Raw genomic sequence first — 15,566 nt, forward strand, 5'->3', positions numbered from 1 at the left:
TGTGCACCCCGATTTAGAATAGGTACACCGTATCCCTGCGCATCGTAAGAGGCGACTAAGGGTTGGCGTCAGAAAGGGCATCCGGCCATAAAAAAAAACATTGCCTCAAACAGGGAACCATGAGGTCATGGGGCCTGCAAGGCCAACCCCCACTCTAGCGGGGAAAAATGGCCTTAAAGCGATCATTCATTCATTCATTCAATTGGCAAAATTTCAAGTGACTTCCATGTTACCCCCCCCCCCCCCCCTCCCCCCAATTTGGGAGTAGAGGAAGAGAAGGAGGGAATAACTTTCAGATTCTGGTGCTGGAACCAAGCTGGTGAACCTAATACATAGATGAGAATGAAAGCTGTGAGTTTGGCAGAGTAAGACAGAGTATGACATTTCTCTACTATAAGAGGAGAAATATCTGTATCATACCGAGCAACAGCGCAACGGGGGGGCAGAGAGTTGGAAATGAGTGAAGCAAGTCTGCCAGGCACACGAGGCTCTTGCGAATGTGCTGCAAGTAGTCTGCCGCCCCTTGTCGGCTGCAGAGCTCGAGCAGGCGGTGCCGCTCGGTGGGATCTTCCGCATGCTCCGCCAAGGACCTCAAGAAAGCCTGCATACCGTCGAAATTAACCAACAAGGTGTTTGTTGAGGACAGCTACCTTGGACAACACAGGTTGTGTGAACCTTAAACGTTCACAGCAAATTAATGATATATGTCATTGTTCAACTAAGCATCAGCCAGACTTCAGCAACTAAGGTTTCGACCACTGAACAAAAGTGCCTAAAGTCCTCTATATCACACACACACACACACACACACACACACACACACACACACACACACACACACACACACACACACACACACACACACACACACACACACACACACATATACACACACACACACATATACACACACACACACCTTCTTGGGCACTGCACGAATTTCCAGGATGTGTGTAAAAAGCATTCGAAGAGAGCACTGTGAGAGGATGTGCACTGGAATCTGTACACCTGAAAGAGGAGAAACATGGTCATGGTCTCAGTATACATAGGATGATGATTTGATAACAAAAAAACCCATTACCATGACAACAAATGATTAACAACCTACACATACATTTTGTGTGTGTAGCCTGAATTTAAAATGGATTAAATTGAGAGGTTTTTTTGTTACCGATCTCCACAAAATAACTCATGTCAAAGTGAAAACATGTTTTTAGAGATTTTTATCAATTTATTGAAAATGAAATACAGAAATATCTAATTTGCATAAATATTCACCCCCCTGAGTTAATGCTTCGTAGAAGCACCTTTGGCAATGATTACAGCCTTGAATCTTCTTGGGTATGTCTGTATCAACTTTGTGGAAGTTTGGGGGGTTTCTCCCATTCTTTCTTGCAGATTTGCTCAAGCCCTCTCAAGTTGGATGGGGAGCGTCAGTGAACAGCAATCTACAAGTCTTTCACAGATTCTCAATGGGATTCAAGTCTTGGCATTGCCTGGGGCACTGAAGGACTTTCACGTTCTTGTTCTGAAGCCATTCCAGTGTTGCATTGGCTGTATTCTTGGGGTCCTTGTCCTGTTAGAACGTAAATCTTCGCTGCAGTCTCATGTCTTTTGCACTCTGAAGCAGGTTCCCCTCAAAGATTTGCCTGTATTTGGCTCCATTCATTGTTGCCTTGATCCTTCCAAGTCTCCCAGTCCCTGATGCTGAAAAGCATCCCCATAGCATGATGCTGTCATCAACAAGCTTCACGGTAGGGATGGTGCTAAATGGGTGACAAGCTGTGCTCCATTTCTGCCAGACATAGCGCTTTGCTTTCAGGCCAAATAGTTCAATTTTCCTCTCATCAGACCACAGAATATTTTTGCCTCATGTTCTCCGTCTTTCACACGCCTTTTTGCAAACTCCACGCGTGCTGTCATGTGACTTTTTTTCAGGAGTGTCTTCCGTCTGACCACTCACCGATAAAGCCTATATTTGTGAAGTGCTGCAGAGACTGCTGTCCTTCCGGCAGGTTCTCCCATCTCAGCCAAGGAACTCTATAGTTCTGTCAGAATGGTCATTGGGTTCTTGTGGTCACCTCCCTGACCAAGGTCCTTCTTGCCCAGTTGCTCAGTTTGGTTGGACGGCCAGCTCTAGGTAGAGTGTTGGTAGTTCAACATTCTTTCCATTGCCTAATGATGTAGCCCACTGTGCTCTTGGGAACTTTCAACATTCTAGAAATTGTTTTATACTCTTCTGCAGATCTACAGTCATGTGAAAAAGTAAGTACACCCCATGTAAAGTTTTGACTTTTTCGACATATTTCAACATACAGCTATTTGATCTTCATTTCAACAATATTGATAGACAAAGGTGATATAATATAACAAATATCATGAAACATTTACATTTTGTAGTCCATTGTATAATTTAAATAAACATAAATGCAAATTTCGCATGTGGAAAAAGTAAGTACACCCCTACATTTATCACTACTTCAAATACCTAAAATTTGAATCAGGTGCACCAGCTCAGGTGCAAATGATTAGAACATCGTCAGAGAGGATCTTGGATGAACCTGTCTTATTTAAACCTCAGACATTTAGTTTGGTTTGCTCTTTATTGTTCAAGTGTGCAGCGTCACCATGCCTAGATCAAAAGAGCTCTCTGAGGCCTTCAGAAAGAAGGTTATAGATGCCTACGAGTCTGGGAAGGGATTTAAAAAGATCTCCAAACAATTTTGAAATCAATCATTCGACTGTCCGGAAGATCATCTACAAGTGGAGAAGATTCCAAACAACTGCCAACTTGTTCAGGCCAGGCCACCCCAGCAAGTTCAGCCCAGGAGCAGACCGCAAGATCTTGAAAGAAGTCTCTAAGAACCCCAGAATGTCATCACGGGACCTACAGGTAGCTCTTGCCACTGTTAATGTCAAAGTGCACGAGTCTACGATTAGAAAGAGGCTGCACAAATTTGATCTACATGGGAGGTGTGCCAGGAGGAAACCTTTGCTGTCCAGAAAGAACATCAGGGCAAGACTAAAGTTTGCCAATGAACACCTTGGCAAAGACCAGCACTTCTGGAACAATGTGCTCTGGATAGATGAGTCAAAGGTAGAGCTATTTGGCCACAGTACCAGAAGACATGTTTGGCCAAAAACAAAGACAGCATTTGACCACAAGAACCTGATACCAACTGTAAAGCATGGTGGTGGAAATATTATGGTTTGGGGCAGCTTTGCTGCATCAGGGCCTGGGCAGCTCACCATCATAGAATCCACTATGAATTCTTCATTGTACCAGAGGGTGCTTGAGGATAATGTGAGGCCACCTGTCAGAAAGTTGAAGCTCAACCGAAGGTGGACCTTGCAACATGACAATGACCATAAACATACCAGTAAATCCACCAAGGAATGGCTGAAAAGAAAGAAATGGAGGGTTCGAGAATGGCCAAGTCAAAGCCCGGATCTAAATCCCATCGAGATGTTGTGGGGGGATTTGAAACGAGCTGTGCATGCAAGAAACCCCTCAAACATCGCACAGCTGAAATAATTCTGCATGGAGGAGTGGGCAAAAATTTCCCCCAGTCGATGTCAGAGACTGGTAGACAGTTATAAGAAACGCCTCCTTGAGGTTGTTTCTGCCAAAGGGGGCAATACCACCTATTAGAGCCAAGGGTGTACTTACTTTTTCCACATGCGAAATTTGCATTTATGTTTATTTAAATTGAAGACCATAGATTTATAACCAGACTAAGTCACATTTTAGTCATTTCGAGAAAAACGTGAAAAATATTTTGAAAAACGTGAAAAACGGGGGGAAAAAAATAAAATGTGACAGCCTGGTTATAATTCTATGATCTTCAATTATACAATGGACTACAAAATGTAAATGTTTCATGATATTTGTTATATTATATCACCTTTATCTATCAACATTGTTGAAATGAAGATCAAATAGCTGTATGTTGAAATATGTTGAAAAAGTCAAAACTTTACATGGGGTGTACTTACTTTTTCACATGACTGTACGCCTCCTCACAAATCTATCACGAAGTTCCACGGACAGTTCCTTGGACTTCATGGTCAAGTTTCTGCTCTGACCTGCACGGCCAACTGTGGGACATTATTTTGAAAGGTGTGTTTCTTTCTGAATCATGTCCAATCAATTGAATTGGTTACGGTTGGACTCCAATCAAGTTGTAGAGACATCTCAAAGGAAATTGGATGCACCTGAGCTCAATTTGGAGTGTCATAGCGAAGAGGCTGAATACTTATTGACTCAAGACATTTCAGCTTTTCATTTTAAATTAATTTGTAAAAATTTCTATACAAAAATTCCACTTTGACATTATGGGGTTTTATGTGTAGATCAGTGACAAAAGAAATCTCAATTTAATCCATTCTGAAAGGCACTGTATGAGTGAAAACTGTAAATGGCCATATCATAAGTAACCTTGATTTGCAGGTGACTGTTTAACTATCCCAAATAGTTAAATTTGATCTACATGGGAGGTGTGGAGTATAATGGTGTGGAGTATAATGGTGTGGAGGTGTGGAGTATAATGCCACGGTGAATCGGTGTAGTTCGTTACAAGGATCACCTTTGCGTGTGTTGGCGTTTGTGAGATGCACAGTGAGCAGGCAATCGGCCACGGCCTCCAATTCCAGTCGCTGGAGTAGATAAGACACCTCTTCAGAATTATTCGGGCAGATCAGACCCACAGAGTCGCCTGGACTCAGATTCAGGGAGGTTTTCTGGGCACAAACAGCAAACGTCATTAAAGGGTGGAAATACAGAGAGCGAATTTGTTCAAATTCCCAATGGTATCCGTCAATGTAAATGAGAGATTCCTTTTCATTTCTGACTTGCGGTACCTTTCTGGAGGCAAAAGAAAAAAGAAACATTTCTGTAACCCTTGGCACCGAGTGAGACCTGCTAGTCAGGTTCACTATGTTTTTTCGTTCAAAATCATGGTAGATTAGCAAACCTATACATTTTTGGAAACGTTATTACATGGAAAATCTGAAAATCAATGTTTACATTTGCCAATTCCGACCAATTCGATTCGACCAATTCGACCAATCGACCAATTCCATTCGACCAATTCGACCATTCGACCAATCGCTTCGATCGACCATTCGACCATTGGATCGATTCGATTCGATTCGATTCATCGAATTCGATTCGATCGACCATTCGACCAATTTGACCAATTCGATTTGCCAATCAATTTGACCGACCTTTGCTTGTGTGGAACGGACTGTGAAAACGATGCGGACTATATTGTCGGATACGACACACAGGACAGTGATGGCGAACTCTAAATGGCATATTCTGTAATCGTGTATGTTTGATGCCATTGACTGCCTGTGTATATTTTGTCATTGACTGCCTGTGTAGATGTGAAGTTATACTGACTGCATGTGTATATATGATTTTGCTGACTGCCTGTGTATGTTTGGTGATATGAATTATTGTGACACATTTTGATGTTATTAACTGCCTGTACAAAATGATAACATGTATTTGATTATGCAACTTATCGCGAATATAAAGACAGTATTTTGCAATTCAAACCTTTGATTCGTGTCTTACCATTCCCCATAGCACTAATTTGATACTTTCATTGGATTCCTTGTCCCTGAAAATATAGGTTTAGTATATTTTAAAGTTTTTAGGGTAATTAGAGGCAGAAATAGAACAAAATATGTATTTTACAGTGGCCATTTTGAAAATCCAAAATGGCCGCCATACAGGTATCTCTCCAAATGTAAACATTGATTTTTAGTTTCCTTATGCTATAACCTTTCCAAAAATGTATAGGTTTGCTAATCTACCATGATTTTGAACGAAATATAATTTATTGACATAGTGAACCTGACTATGCTGAACCTCTTCTTTATTTCAAATAAATATTTCTGTAACCCTAAGTAGAAATCAACAATTTAATTATGATGTTAAACCTTTTTTTATTTCACCCCTTCCACCACTATCCTCCAACCACCTAACCTGCTTTATCTTCGTACAGTTCGGGCTGAGTTGAGCGAACAAGCTCGTGAAATGGACAGCACACAATGAGCTGTTGCAGCGAATTCCATTCTCCATCAGGATGGTGTATGGGGCACTCCACCAAGTGGTCTCACGATGCCAGACGGTGTCATAATCTGAGTGGAGGTCGATGAATAGGACACCACATTTCCGATTGTCTTCAAAGGCAGCCTCAATGTAGTCGGTGTCTGCCAGCATTTTGTCTTCGGTGCTCCAGTTCTTTCTAAAACCAGCCTGTCCATCGGGCAGAACATTCTCCAACAGCGGTTCAATCCTATTCAGTATCAGCCATTCCAATAGTTTAAATGGAACCGATAAGAGAGAGATAGGGTGGTTGCTCTTTGGGTTCATCGTTACCTCCGCCACCGAAGGTGGACGGGTTGTGTTTTCACCCCTGTTTGTCTGTCTGTCTGTGAGCAGCATTCTCAAAAAGTATGGATGGATTCGGATGAAAACTGGTGGTCAGGTTGGGTGTTTGACAAGGACAAAATTGACTAGATTTGTATAGATCTGGATCCGGATAGTAGAATTTTTAAAGTGATTTTTCACCATTGAGAGATGGGGCCCAAAACGATATATAGCAGGATATCTCAAAATGTTATGCACAGATTTGGACAAAATTTCGTGGACAGGTTGGGTGTGTGACAAGGACGAATTGATGCGATTTTGGTGAAGATCTGGATTGGAATCCGGCCTATTAGTGAGATACAAAACGTAAACTGTTCAGCCTGGTGGAGGTATGTGCTCTCCCAAATGCCGTTATAGTTTGGCTTGTGTGGCTTCATGTTAACTACAACATTGGCTATCTTGCGTAGTTGAGGGACTATTTCTGTTGCCAAGCACTGTGAGCAGGTATGGTATCCGCTCAGCAGATATGTTATCTCGGCCTGGAGCCTTTCCATGTTTCAGTGTGACAAGTGCCGTTTTAAACTCAAAAGAGGAGAAATGACAGGTGAGACCTCAGACAACAGATGGTGAGTATCTTGCTCCTTCAGTTTGGAATTGACCAGATGAGAGAAAGCCCCATCAATGTGTAAAAAAAACGAGATGTGTGTGTATATACGTATATACTGTTACAGACACGACTTTGATGTTAAGGTGGGCCGAGCGGAATGGCCGTCGTGTCCGCACAAATGCACAAATTACCCGATTGTACTCGAACGTCGACGAAGCCGCGCCACGCTGGCTCAATAAGAAAAAGAAGACACCCGGCTGGATTACAATCACACAATACGACACCAACGTTTCGATTCTCAAGTATATTCGTACGGAAAAGGTTAGATTACAGGGGCTAGAGGTATATTACAGGAAGACAGGCACTTAGACACACTCTTATATTAACCCCAGACAGACGACAGACACACGGGACAAAATGCTGACTCACACGGGGGTTGATGAAAAGGAAAGGCAGGTCGCGATGGCTCAAGGTGCACTCTTGGCTCAAAGCAGGGTACACGGTTCGGTCCAGAGATGCGGGGAGGTATCGTCGCGCTGGGGGTGGCGGTGGCTTCTCTCTCCAGTCTCCAAGCTGAGGCGCATCTGACGTCACGTCCGGCAAGCGGCTGCGTATCTCCGGCGGGGAGTGACACGCCCTCGGCTCGTTAGCTCCGCCTCGTGGAATCGGCACGTTGCTTCTCATTGGGTGCGTGCGGGGGGGGTTACTGGCTCCGCCCCTGACGAGGAGCTGACAGCCAGCCCCTTCGGGGTAACCCCGTGGAGCGCATGGTCTGGAGCTAATCGAGCCGGTGTGAGGACGCATCCTCCCCCGCTCCGCCGCCATCTCCTCTGTTGTTGTTGTAATTGTTGTTGTAGTTGTTGTTATTGTTGTTGTTTGGGGAAGAAGATGGGAGGAGGTATGGGAAAGGTCCTAAACTCACTACTGATGCCATATAATCACATTCTGGTGCAACGAAGAGTCATAATTAATGGAGACGAGGCCTTAACTGACATAGAATAAGAATAACTAGGAAGATGTCCGAAAGTTGTCTACGTGTGGTGCGGTGGACCTGGGCACGACATTTAATGGGGGAATAAGGGGAAGGTCGGCTCTACTGATTGTTATTTACATGCAATGGGACTAGGGAATGGGGGATCGGGGAAAGTTGGGGAGTATTGGAGAAAATAGGGGAATATTTACAAGCGGATATGGAGGCCAAATTCCATATTCGCAACAATACGTTCTGTAAAAAAAAATATTCCATATTAAATGCCAAGTCTGTATATACAGACTTGGCATTTAATAGGGAATTTTTTTTTTTTACAGACTTGGTATATACAGACTTGGCATTTAACATGGAATTTTTTTTTTTTCTTGACTTGGATTTACTTTCTGAACTCAGTATATCAATCTGGTGAGTTTATTTTACCCTTCGGTGATGTCTTTGTTGAAAGAACCATGTCACTGATTGTCTGTCGCAGCAAGAAGTCAATAACAGGATTATATCACAGGTGGCGTGACAAAATGTACGGACAGGTACATTTGACGATTGGCTTCACAATCGGGTACATAAGGTTTGTTGCGTTCTGCATTAGTGGAAAACAACTGCTGCACGTCTACAAAAGTTATTGCCGCTTCCCCTGGAGATGGTCCGTCAACTCGACAATGCTGTTTGTCATTTATTGGTGGCTTTACGAAATTCCGGCATGAAACAGCGTGCTATTGCTCGGCAGTATGGCATCACTCAAGGTCAGGTGTCAAAGATCCTGAAACGAAATGCTCAGAGGGGTGTCCCTACTCCAAAACCGAGGTCAGGTCGTCCCCGCAGAACCACAAGGAGGGATGATCGCCAGCTGCACCGGTTAGTCCGCAATGGCCGTCCCAAGTCAGCTAATCGGCTTAGGGCTGAGTGGCAGCAACTGACAAATGTGCCTGTATCCAGAAGGCTAGTCAACCAACGACTGGTTCAAGCAGGCTATCGTGCCAGGTGTCCCCTGAGAAAGCCACGTCTGACCAGACAACACCGCCAGCGCCGATTGCAGTGGGCCAGAAAGCACCGTCAATGGCAGCCAGGACACTGGAATCACGTGATCTTCCGTGACAAGTCTAGATTTCTGGTCTATCGTCAATATGGCCGCATCCAAGTGCGCAGACAAGTGCGCAGACAAGTGCATGAAGCCGACAACGAAGATTGTATAGTGCCAAGAGTCCAAGCTGGGGGTGGTGGGGTGACCGTTTGGGCTGCTTTTCATGCAGGGGGCAAAACTGACCTGGTTGTCCTGAATGGAAACCTGAACCAGTTCAAGCACAGGGCCATTCTAGAAGAAACATTGCTTCCATTTGTTTGTGCAGCCTTTCGAGGAAACTTTGTCTTCCAAGATGACAATGCACGGCCTCATTGTGCTTGCATGATCCAACACTTTCTTGCTGACGTGGTGTAGAGCATATGGAGTGGCCTGCCATGTCCCCGGATATGAATCCGATAGAGAACTTGTGGGCAGAATTAACGCGTCAAATCGACAACTTGGACCAGCAGCCTGCCCCTGTGCGTGAACTGCAGCAGGCTATTGTAACTGCATGGCAAGCGATTCCTGTCCAAACCTTGGCAAATCTCGTGAACAGCATGCCTCAACGTGTACGTGCTCTCCTGAATGCTCGTGGGGGTTACACGAAGTACTGAACTGTAATTTTACAGGCCGTAATCCCAGTCGTAATTTAACTTTTGTTTAAAAAAATTTTTTGCTAATGTGCAAAATAAAGAGATACTTCTGGAAAACGCACAGAAGTTTAACACAGTACTGTCCGTGAATTGAGTTCGATATCAGTTTACATCACTTTCAAGGATCAATTTATTTGCTTCGAAATGTCAAATGTGGTTTTTGTTTCTTTTACAGGTCACATTAACAAAATCTAGAATAATTTCAACATAATTCCAATGAACTTTTGGTTCTAGGTCATCTTGAAAAGTAAGTTCACCCCCACAAAAAAAATATTCCATATTAAATGCCAAGTCTGTATATATATATATATATATATATATATATATGTACATATATATATATATATATATATATGTATATATATATATATATATATATGTACATATATATATATATATATATATATATATATGTGTGTGTGTGTGTGTGTGTGTGTGTGTGTGTGTGTGTGTGTGTGTGTGTGTGTGTGTGTGTGTGTGTGTGTGTGTATATATACGTGTGTGTGTGTATATATACGTGTGCGTGTGTGTGTGTGTGTGTGTGTGTGTGTGTGTGTGTGTGTGTGTGTGTGTGTGTGTGTGTGTGAGCTCTATTGCGAGCCTTAGCTCAAGTAAAAAAAAATGCAAAGTTAACCTGTTAATTACATCAGCTGGGTACATCTACATGACAATAAAGATAGTTTTATTGATAGATCCATTGAATGCAGTTTAAATTAATGCAAAATACAAAATTCGACCTTGAAATGACCTTTAAATTCAAAATTGAGGGTGGCATCCACCCACCCACATAGTCTTTTCCATCATATTGTTACGTTTGTGGGGGTAGTGATACCTTAGTTCAGGTAGCGTGGAGAGATTAGTGTGCTCCGACTGTCGTGAAGAAGAAGAACCACCTTGATGTACCATAAGTAGGGATCCGGTGGACCGTGTGTCGTGGGTAAGCTTGTATCTTCGTCCCCATCGCGATGGGTGGGGCTTGGTAATTAGCGAGGGATTATGGGTAAATTAATCCCATGCATTGTTACCTCTGTAATTTATTATTCTGTTCCTTATGACATTGCACTATACACCTAGCCAGAATCAGAAATTTAAACACACTAATTAATAAAAACCACCGGAAGCCAGGCATGAAGCACTACTGCTGATTACCCCGACTTAGTAATAGGACACAGGACGGGCAGGCCGAGAGCCACGCCCCGAAGAGCAGTGATTGGTTGAGATTTTGATTGACGGGAAGGACTGATAAGAAGAGACTCGCTGATTGGTGTGGGGGATGCATGTAGTGTTATTTACAAAGTTGAGGCTGTCAAAGCAATACAGATGATGTCAGAGCCTGGACGATAAAGGAACGCACTGGCGGACATTTTCTCTCTCTTCCTTGCCTTCTCATTCTAGATGCCATAGCGGACGGTTGTGTGCCGGCATCTTCTCGCCCTTTTCTGATTGCGAACCCAATCGCGAATGGCTGTGTGGCGAGGTCTTGCTGGAGGTCATGAGGAGGAAGAGCTACAGCTTTCCAAGCAAGAACGACGGGTGGACGAGCGATTACTGACGAGACACCCCAGCCGATTTGAGCTAAGTCCCCACAATAAATCGCACACATTTATTTTCTATTTCCCTTTGTCAGTGTCCATGTCTGTGTGGAGGATCCCTCAATTTAGGATTTTAGTTTTATCGTGCTTTCTTTGTTACCGGCATTTTCTTCAATAAACCTGTTTATTTTTGTACATTTTAAATCCGGTTTGTTTGAGTTATTTATTACAGGGTGAAGAAGGCCGGTGGGATCCGTGAAGGTAAGCGCTCCGGTCCCCTCCCCCTCCCCCCCCCCCCCCACCACTTTCCCCCACGCATATCCTCCGCTATAATTTTGACTGAACGCCTCGGAGATAAAGCTGGTTCGGCAATCCATTTCCTTGGACGATTTCAATCACCAGGAACGCGACAATATGAATTATTGATCTAGCATGGTTGCCTTGTATTAGCAAAAAATTCAGTTAAAAGTTTTTTCCGAGGACTTTCTCATATTTGGCTTTTTTACATTGAAGGCTCCAGTCACAGACTATATCGTCCTCATCGAGGCCAGGCCTTAAATAAAATAACATCATAGAGAGAAATAAGAGAGGGAATGCAACGGTGAGGAGTGAAAATGAGTAACAAAGGTGTATGATGAAAAGTGTAAAATGAAAAGTGTATGATGTTTGTTTGTGAGAAAGAAAGATTAAGGCTAGCCCGGTCGGTGTAGTTTGAGTGAGACAGAAAGTAAGACCAGCAATCCTGGCACGGAGAGTGTAAGATCGTTCTGGGCACCACTTTAACACTCCTTAGTCAGGACGGTAGTACTATCCTGTGCGGTTGCTGTCTTCCCAAAAAACAATCCAACCGGATGGGTGTTTTTTAGGAGACACCATCTCCTTACTGGATGGCTGTTGGCTCCCTAAGGCTGCTGGGCCATAGAAGTTCACGGTTCACGTTTCACGTTTCACGGTTCACGCGTGTAAAGAAAACTGGACAAACGTAGTATGACTTGCTCTGGGCCATAGAACGCCTTTCATGTTTCACGTTTCACGTGTCACGTTTCACGCGTGAAAGGCGGAATGAACATGCACACCTTTTCTATGCGTGAAAACGGAGATCTCGGTCGACCTGATTATTTTTAGACTGACATCCGGGCAAAACTTCCGAAACAAAATGGACATTGGACCAACACCACATTATCCAAATTAATAGGTACCAACCTGAGAGTAATGATGAGCTTTTGTTCTGCTTCGATCGATTTTCTCCAGTTTGTTTGACCTGGCTGTAGATGTTCCAGGACGAGGGTCTTCAAGGCATCGTAAGTCCTGTATGACATCCTGGTATAATTGAAAAACAGTTCTTCATCGGGATTGTCAAGCAGATAACGGAATGTTCGGTGGAATTCACCACGGGTTTCTCTCAGAAGGAAGTGCTCTCGGCTCCAAATTCTGTGCCTTTTTCTCTTCCTCCGTCTTAGTAGAAGCAGAATGAGGCAATCTTCTTCATCCGAAGAGTCCATGTTGACGGTTACTCGGCCAAAGCAGAACTGGCGCGCAACACGTGAACAGCCAAGCGTGAAATCCTATGGCCCAGGGTCCGATTGTTCACGTGAAACGTGAAACGTGAAACGTGAACCGTGAACTTCTATGGCCCAGCAGCCTAAGGGAGCTCATCCGCCCTTTAGTAGGTATTGTTTTTAGTCCTGCAGAGTGTCACAGTCACCCTCCCCACTAGCAAACCAGTGAGGATAGTCGGTTTAATCGCCGACTACCTGACCATGCAGCTGTCTACTGTTCTTGAAATTTGACTTTTCAGAGAGAGAGAGAGAGAGAGAGAAAAAAAAGAAAAAAAGAAAGAAAAAGAAAGAAACAAGTACACATACATTCAAAGTACACCGCCCCATGCCAAATAATTAAATATGCTGCAGCGCGGCATTGCCGGGGCGCCTCCGGCGCCCGGCAATACCGCAGTGCAGCTCATTAAGGCTGCATTGGGAGGGAGAGGTGTACACTAATTGATTGATTAATTGTATAATTAAAATCAATAAAAGATTATCACAAAATATTTTCATAATCAATTGGCTAATCGCATAACTAAACCACTAGTGCTTCATCCGAAGATGTATCTTTTAGAAATTTAATTAAATAAGTCATTTATAAAAAATTAAATAATTAATTGATTACTCAATAAATAATTAATCGATTAATCAATAAATAATTAATAGATGAAATGATTAATCAATAAATCAAAAATATCCTTGATAGCCACATCACTTGGTCACTTATGTCCAAATATTAGCTTCCCAGCTCAAAAGGTGCCTGAGATATTGGCCAAATGAGAAAGAAAATAAATAAATGATTAATAATGAAAATAAATAAATAATAATCATAAAAAAATTAAATTGGTAATCAATTTGGTCAGAGAACACATAAACTACCACTATTTCATCAGAATCTGTAACTTAAAAAAAAAAAATTTTTGGGTCATTAATCGAATAATTAAATAATTAATCGATTAATTGATTAATTAATAAATCAAAAATATCCTTTGCAGCCAAATCACCTGGTCATTGGCATGTCCAAATATCAGCTTCCTAACTCAAAAGGTGCCTGAGTTAATAATGGTCAGAAGAGAAATGAAATTTAATTAATTAAATAAGTACTTAATTAAACGCTAATAATTAAATAACTCCTCAATTAATTGATTATTCAAAAAACAAAAAATACCGTATTTGACAAAGGACTTGCTCACGACTGTGCCGAAATTTCAGCTTCCTAGCTCAAAGGATGGCTGAGATATCGTCCGGACAACCAAGAAAGAAAACAAACAAGTACACATACATTCAAAGTACACCGCCCCATGCCAAATAATTAAATATGCTGCAGCGCGGCATTGCCGGGGCGCCTCTGGCGCCCGGCAATACCGCAGTGCAGCTCATTGAGGCTGCATTGGGAGGGAGAGGTGTACACTAATTGATTGATTTATTGTATAATTAAAATCAATAAAAGATTATCACAAAATATTTTCATAATCAATTGGCTAATCGCATAACTAAACCACTAGTGCTTCACCTGAAGATGTATCTTTTAGAAATTTAATTAAATAAGTCATTTATAAAAAATTAAATAATTCATTGATTACTCAATAAATAATTAATCGATTAATCAATAAATACTTAATAGATGAAATGATTAATCAATAAATCAAAAATATCCTTGATAGCCACATCACTTGGTCACTCATGTCCAAATATTAGCTTCCCAGCTCAAAAGGTGCCTGAGATATTGGCCAAATGAGAAAGAAAATAAATAAATGATTAATAATGAAAATAAATAAATAATAATCATAAAAAAATTAAATTATTAATCAATTTGGTCAGAGAACACATAAACTACCACTATTTCATCAGAATCTGTAACTTTAAAAAAAAAAATTTTTTTGTCATTAATCGAATAATTAAATAATTTATCGATTAATTGATTAATTAATAAATCAAAAATATCCTTTGCAGCCAAATCACCTGGTCATTGGCATGTCCAAATATCAGCTTCCTAACTCAAAAGGTGCCTGAGTTAATAATGGTCAGAAGAGAAATGAAATTTAATTAATTAAATAAGTACTTAATTAAACGCTAATAATTAAATAACTCCTCAATTAATTGATTATTCAAAAAACAAAAAATACCGTATTTGACAAAGGACTTGCTCACTACTGTGCCGAAATTTCAGCTTCCTAGCTCAAAGGATGGCTGAGATATCGCCCGGACAACCAAGAAAGAAAACAAACAAGTACACATACATTCAAAGTACACCGCCCCATGCCAAATAATTAAATATGCTGCAGCGCGGCATTGCCGGGGCGCCTCCGGCGCCCGGCAATACCGCAGTGCAGCTCATTGAGGCTGCATTGGGAGGGAGAGGTGTACACTAATTGATTGATTAATTGTATAATTAAAATCAATAAAAGATTATCACAAAATATTTTCATAATCAATTGGCTAATCGCATAACTAAACCAGTAGTGCTTCATCCGAAGATGTATCTTTTAGAAATTTAATTAAATAAGTCATTTATATAAAATTAAATAATTAATTGATTACTCAATAAATAATTAATCGATTAATCAATAAATACTTAATAGATGAAATGATTAATCAATAAATCAAAAATATCCTTGATAGCCACATCACTTGGTCACTCATGTCCAAATATTAGCTTCCCAGCTCAAAAGGTGCCTGAGATATTGGCCAAATGAGAAAGAAAATAAATAAATGATTAATAATGAAAATAAATAAATAATAATCATAAAAAAATTAAATTATTAATCAATTTGGTCAGAGAACACATAAACTACCACTATTT

The 15,566-nt window shown here is 41.5% G+C and overlaps 1 protein-coding gene across 3 annotated transcripts in view; it reads right to left on the reverse strand.

Moving 5' to 3' along the window:
* The window catches only part of MTRR (5-methyltetrahydrofolate-homocysteine methyltransferase reductase), a 60,004-nt gene that overhangs the window by 9,737 nt on the left and 34,701 nt on the right, over positions 1–15,566 (reverse strand). For all 3 annotated transcript variants that reach the window (XM_068120363.2, XM_068120364.2, XM_078779987.1), the window contains exons 7-9: positions 4,587–4,740; positions 920–1,008; positions 421–601 (exon numbers count right to left, since the gene is read on the reverse strand). In XM_068120363.2, the coding sequence (XP_067976464.2) occupies positions 421–601; positions 920–1,008; positions 4,587–4,740 (424 nt within the window). The remainder of the gene's footprint in view (positions 1–420; positions 602–919; positions 1,009–4,586; positions 4,741–15,566) is intronic.

This window comes from Myxine glutinosa, chromosome 6, assembly GCF_964187855.1.
Source record: "Myxine glutinosa chromosome 6, kmMyxGlut1.1, whole genome shotgun sequence".
NCBI lineage: Eukaryota > Metazoa > Chordata > Myxini > Myxiniformes > Myxinidae > Myxine > Myxine glutinosa.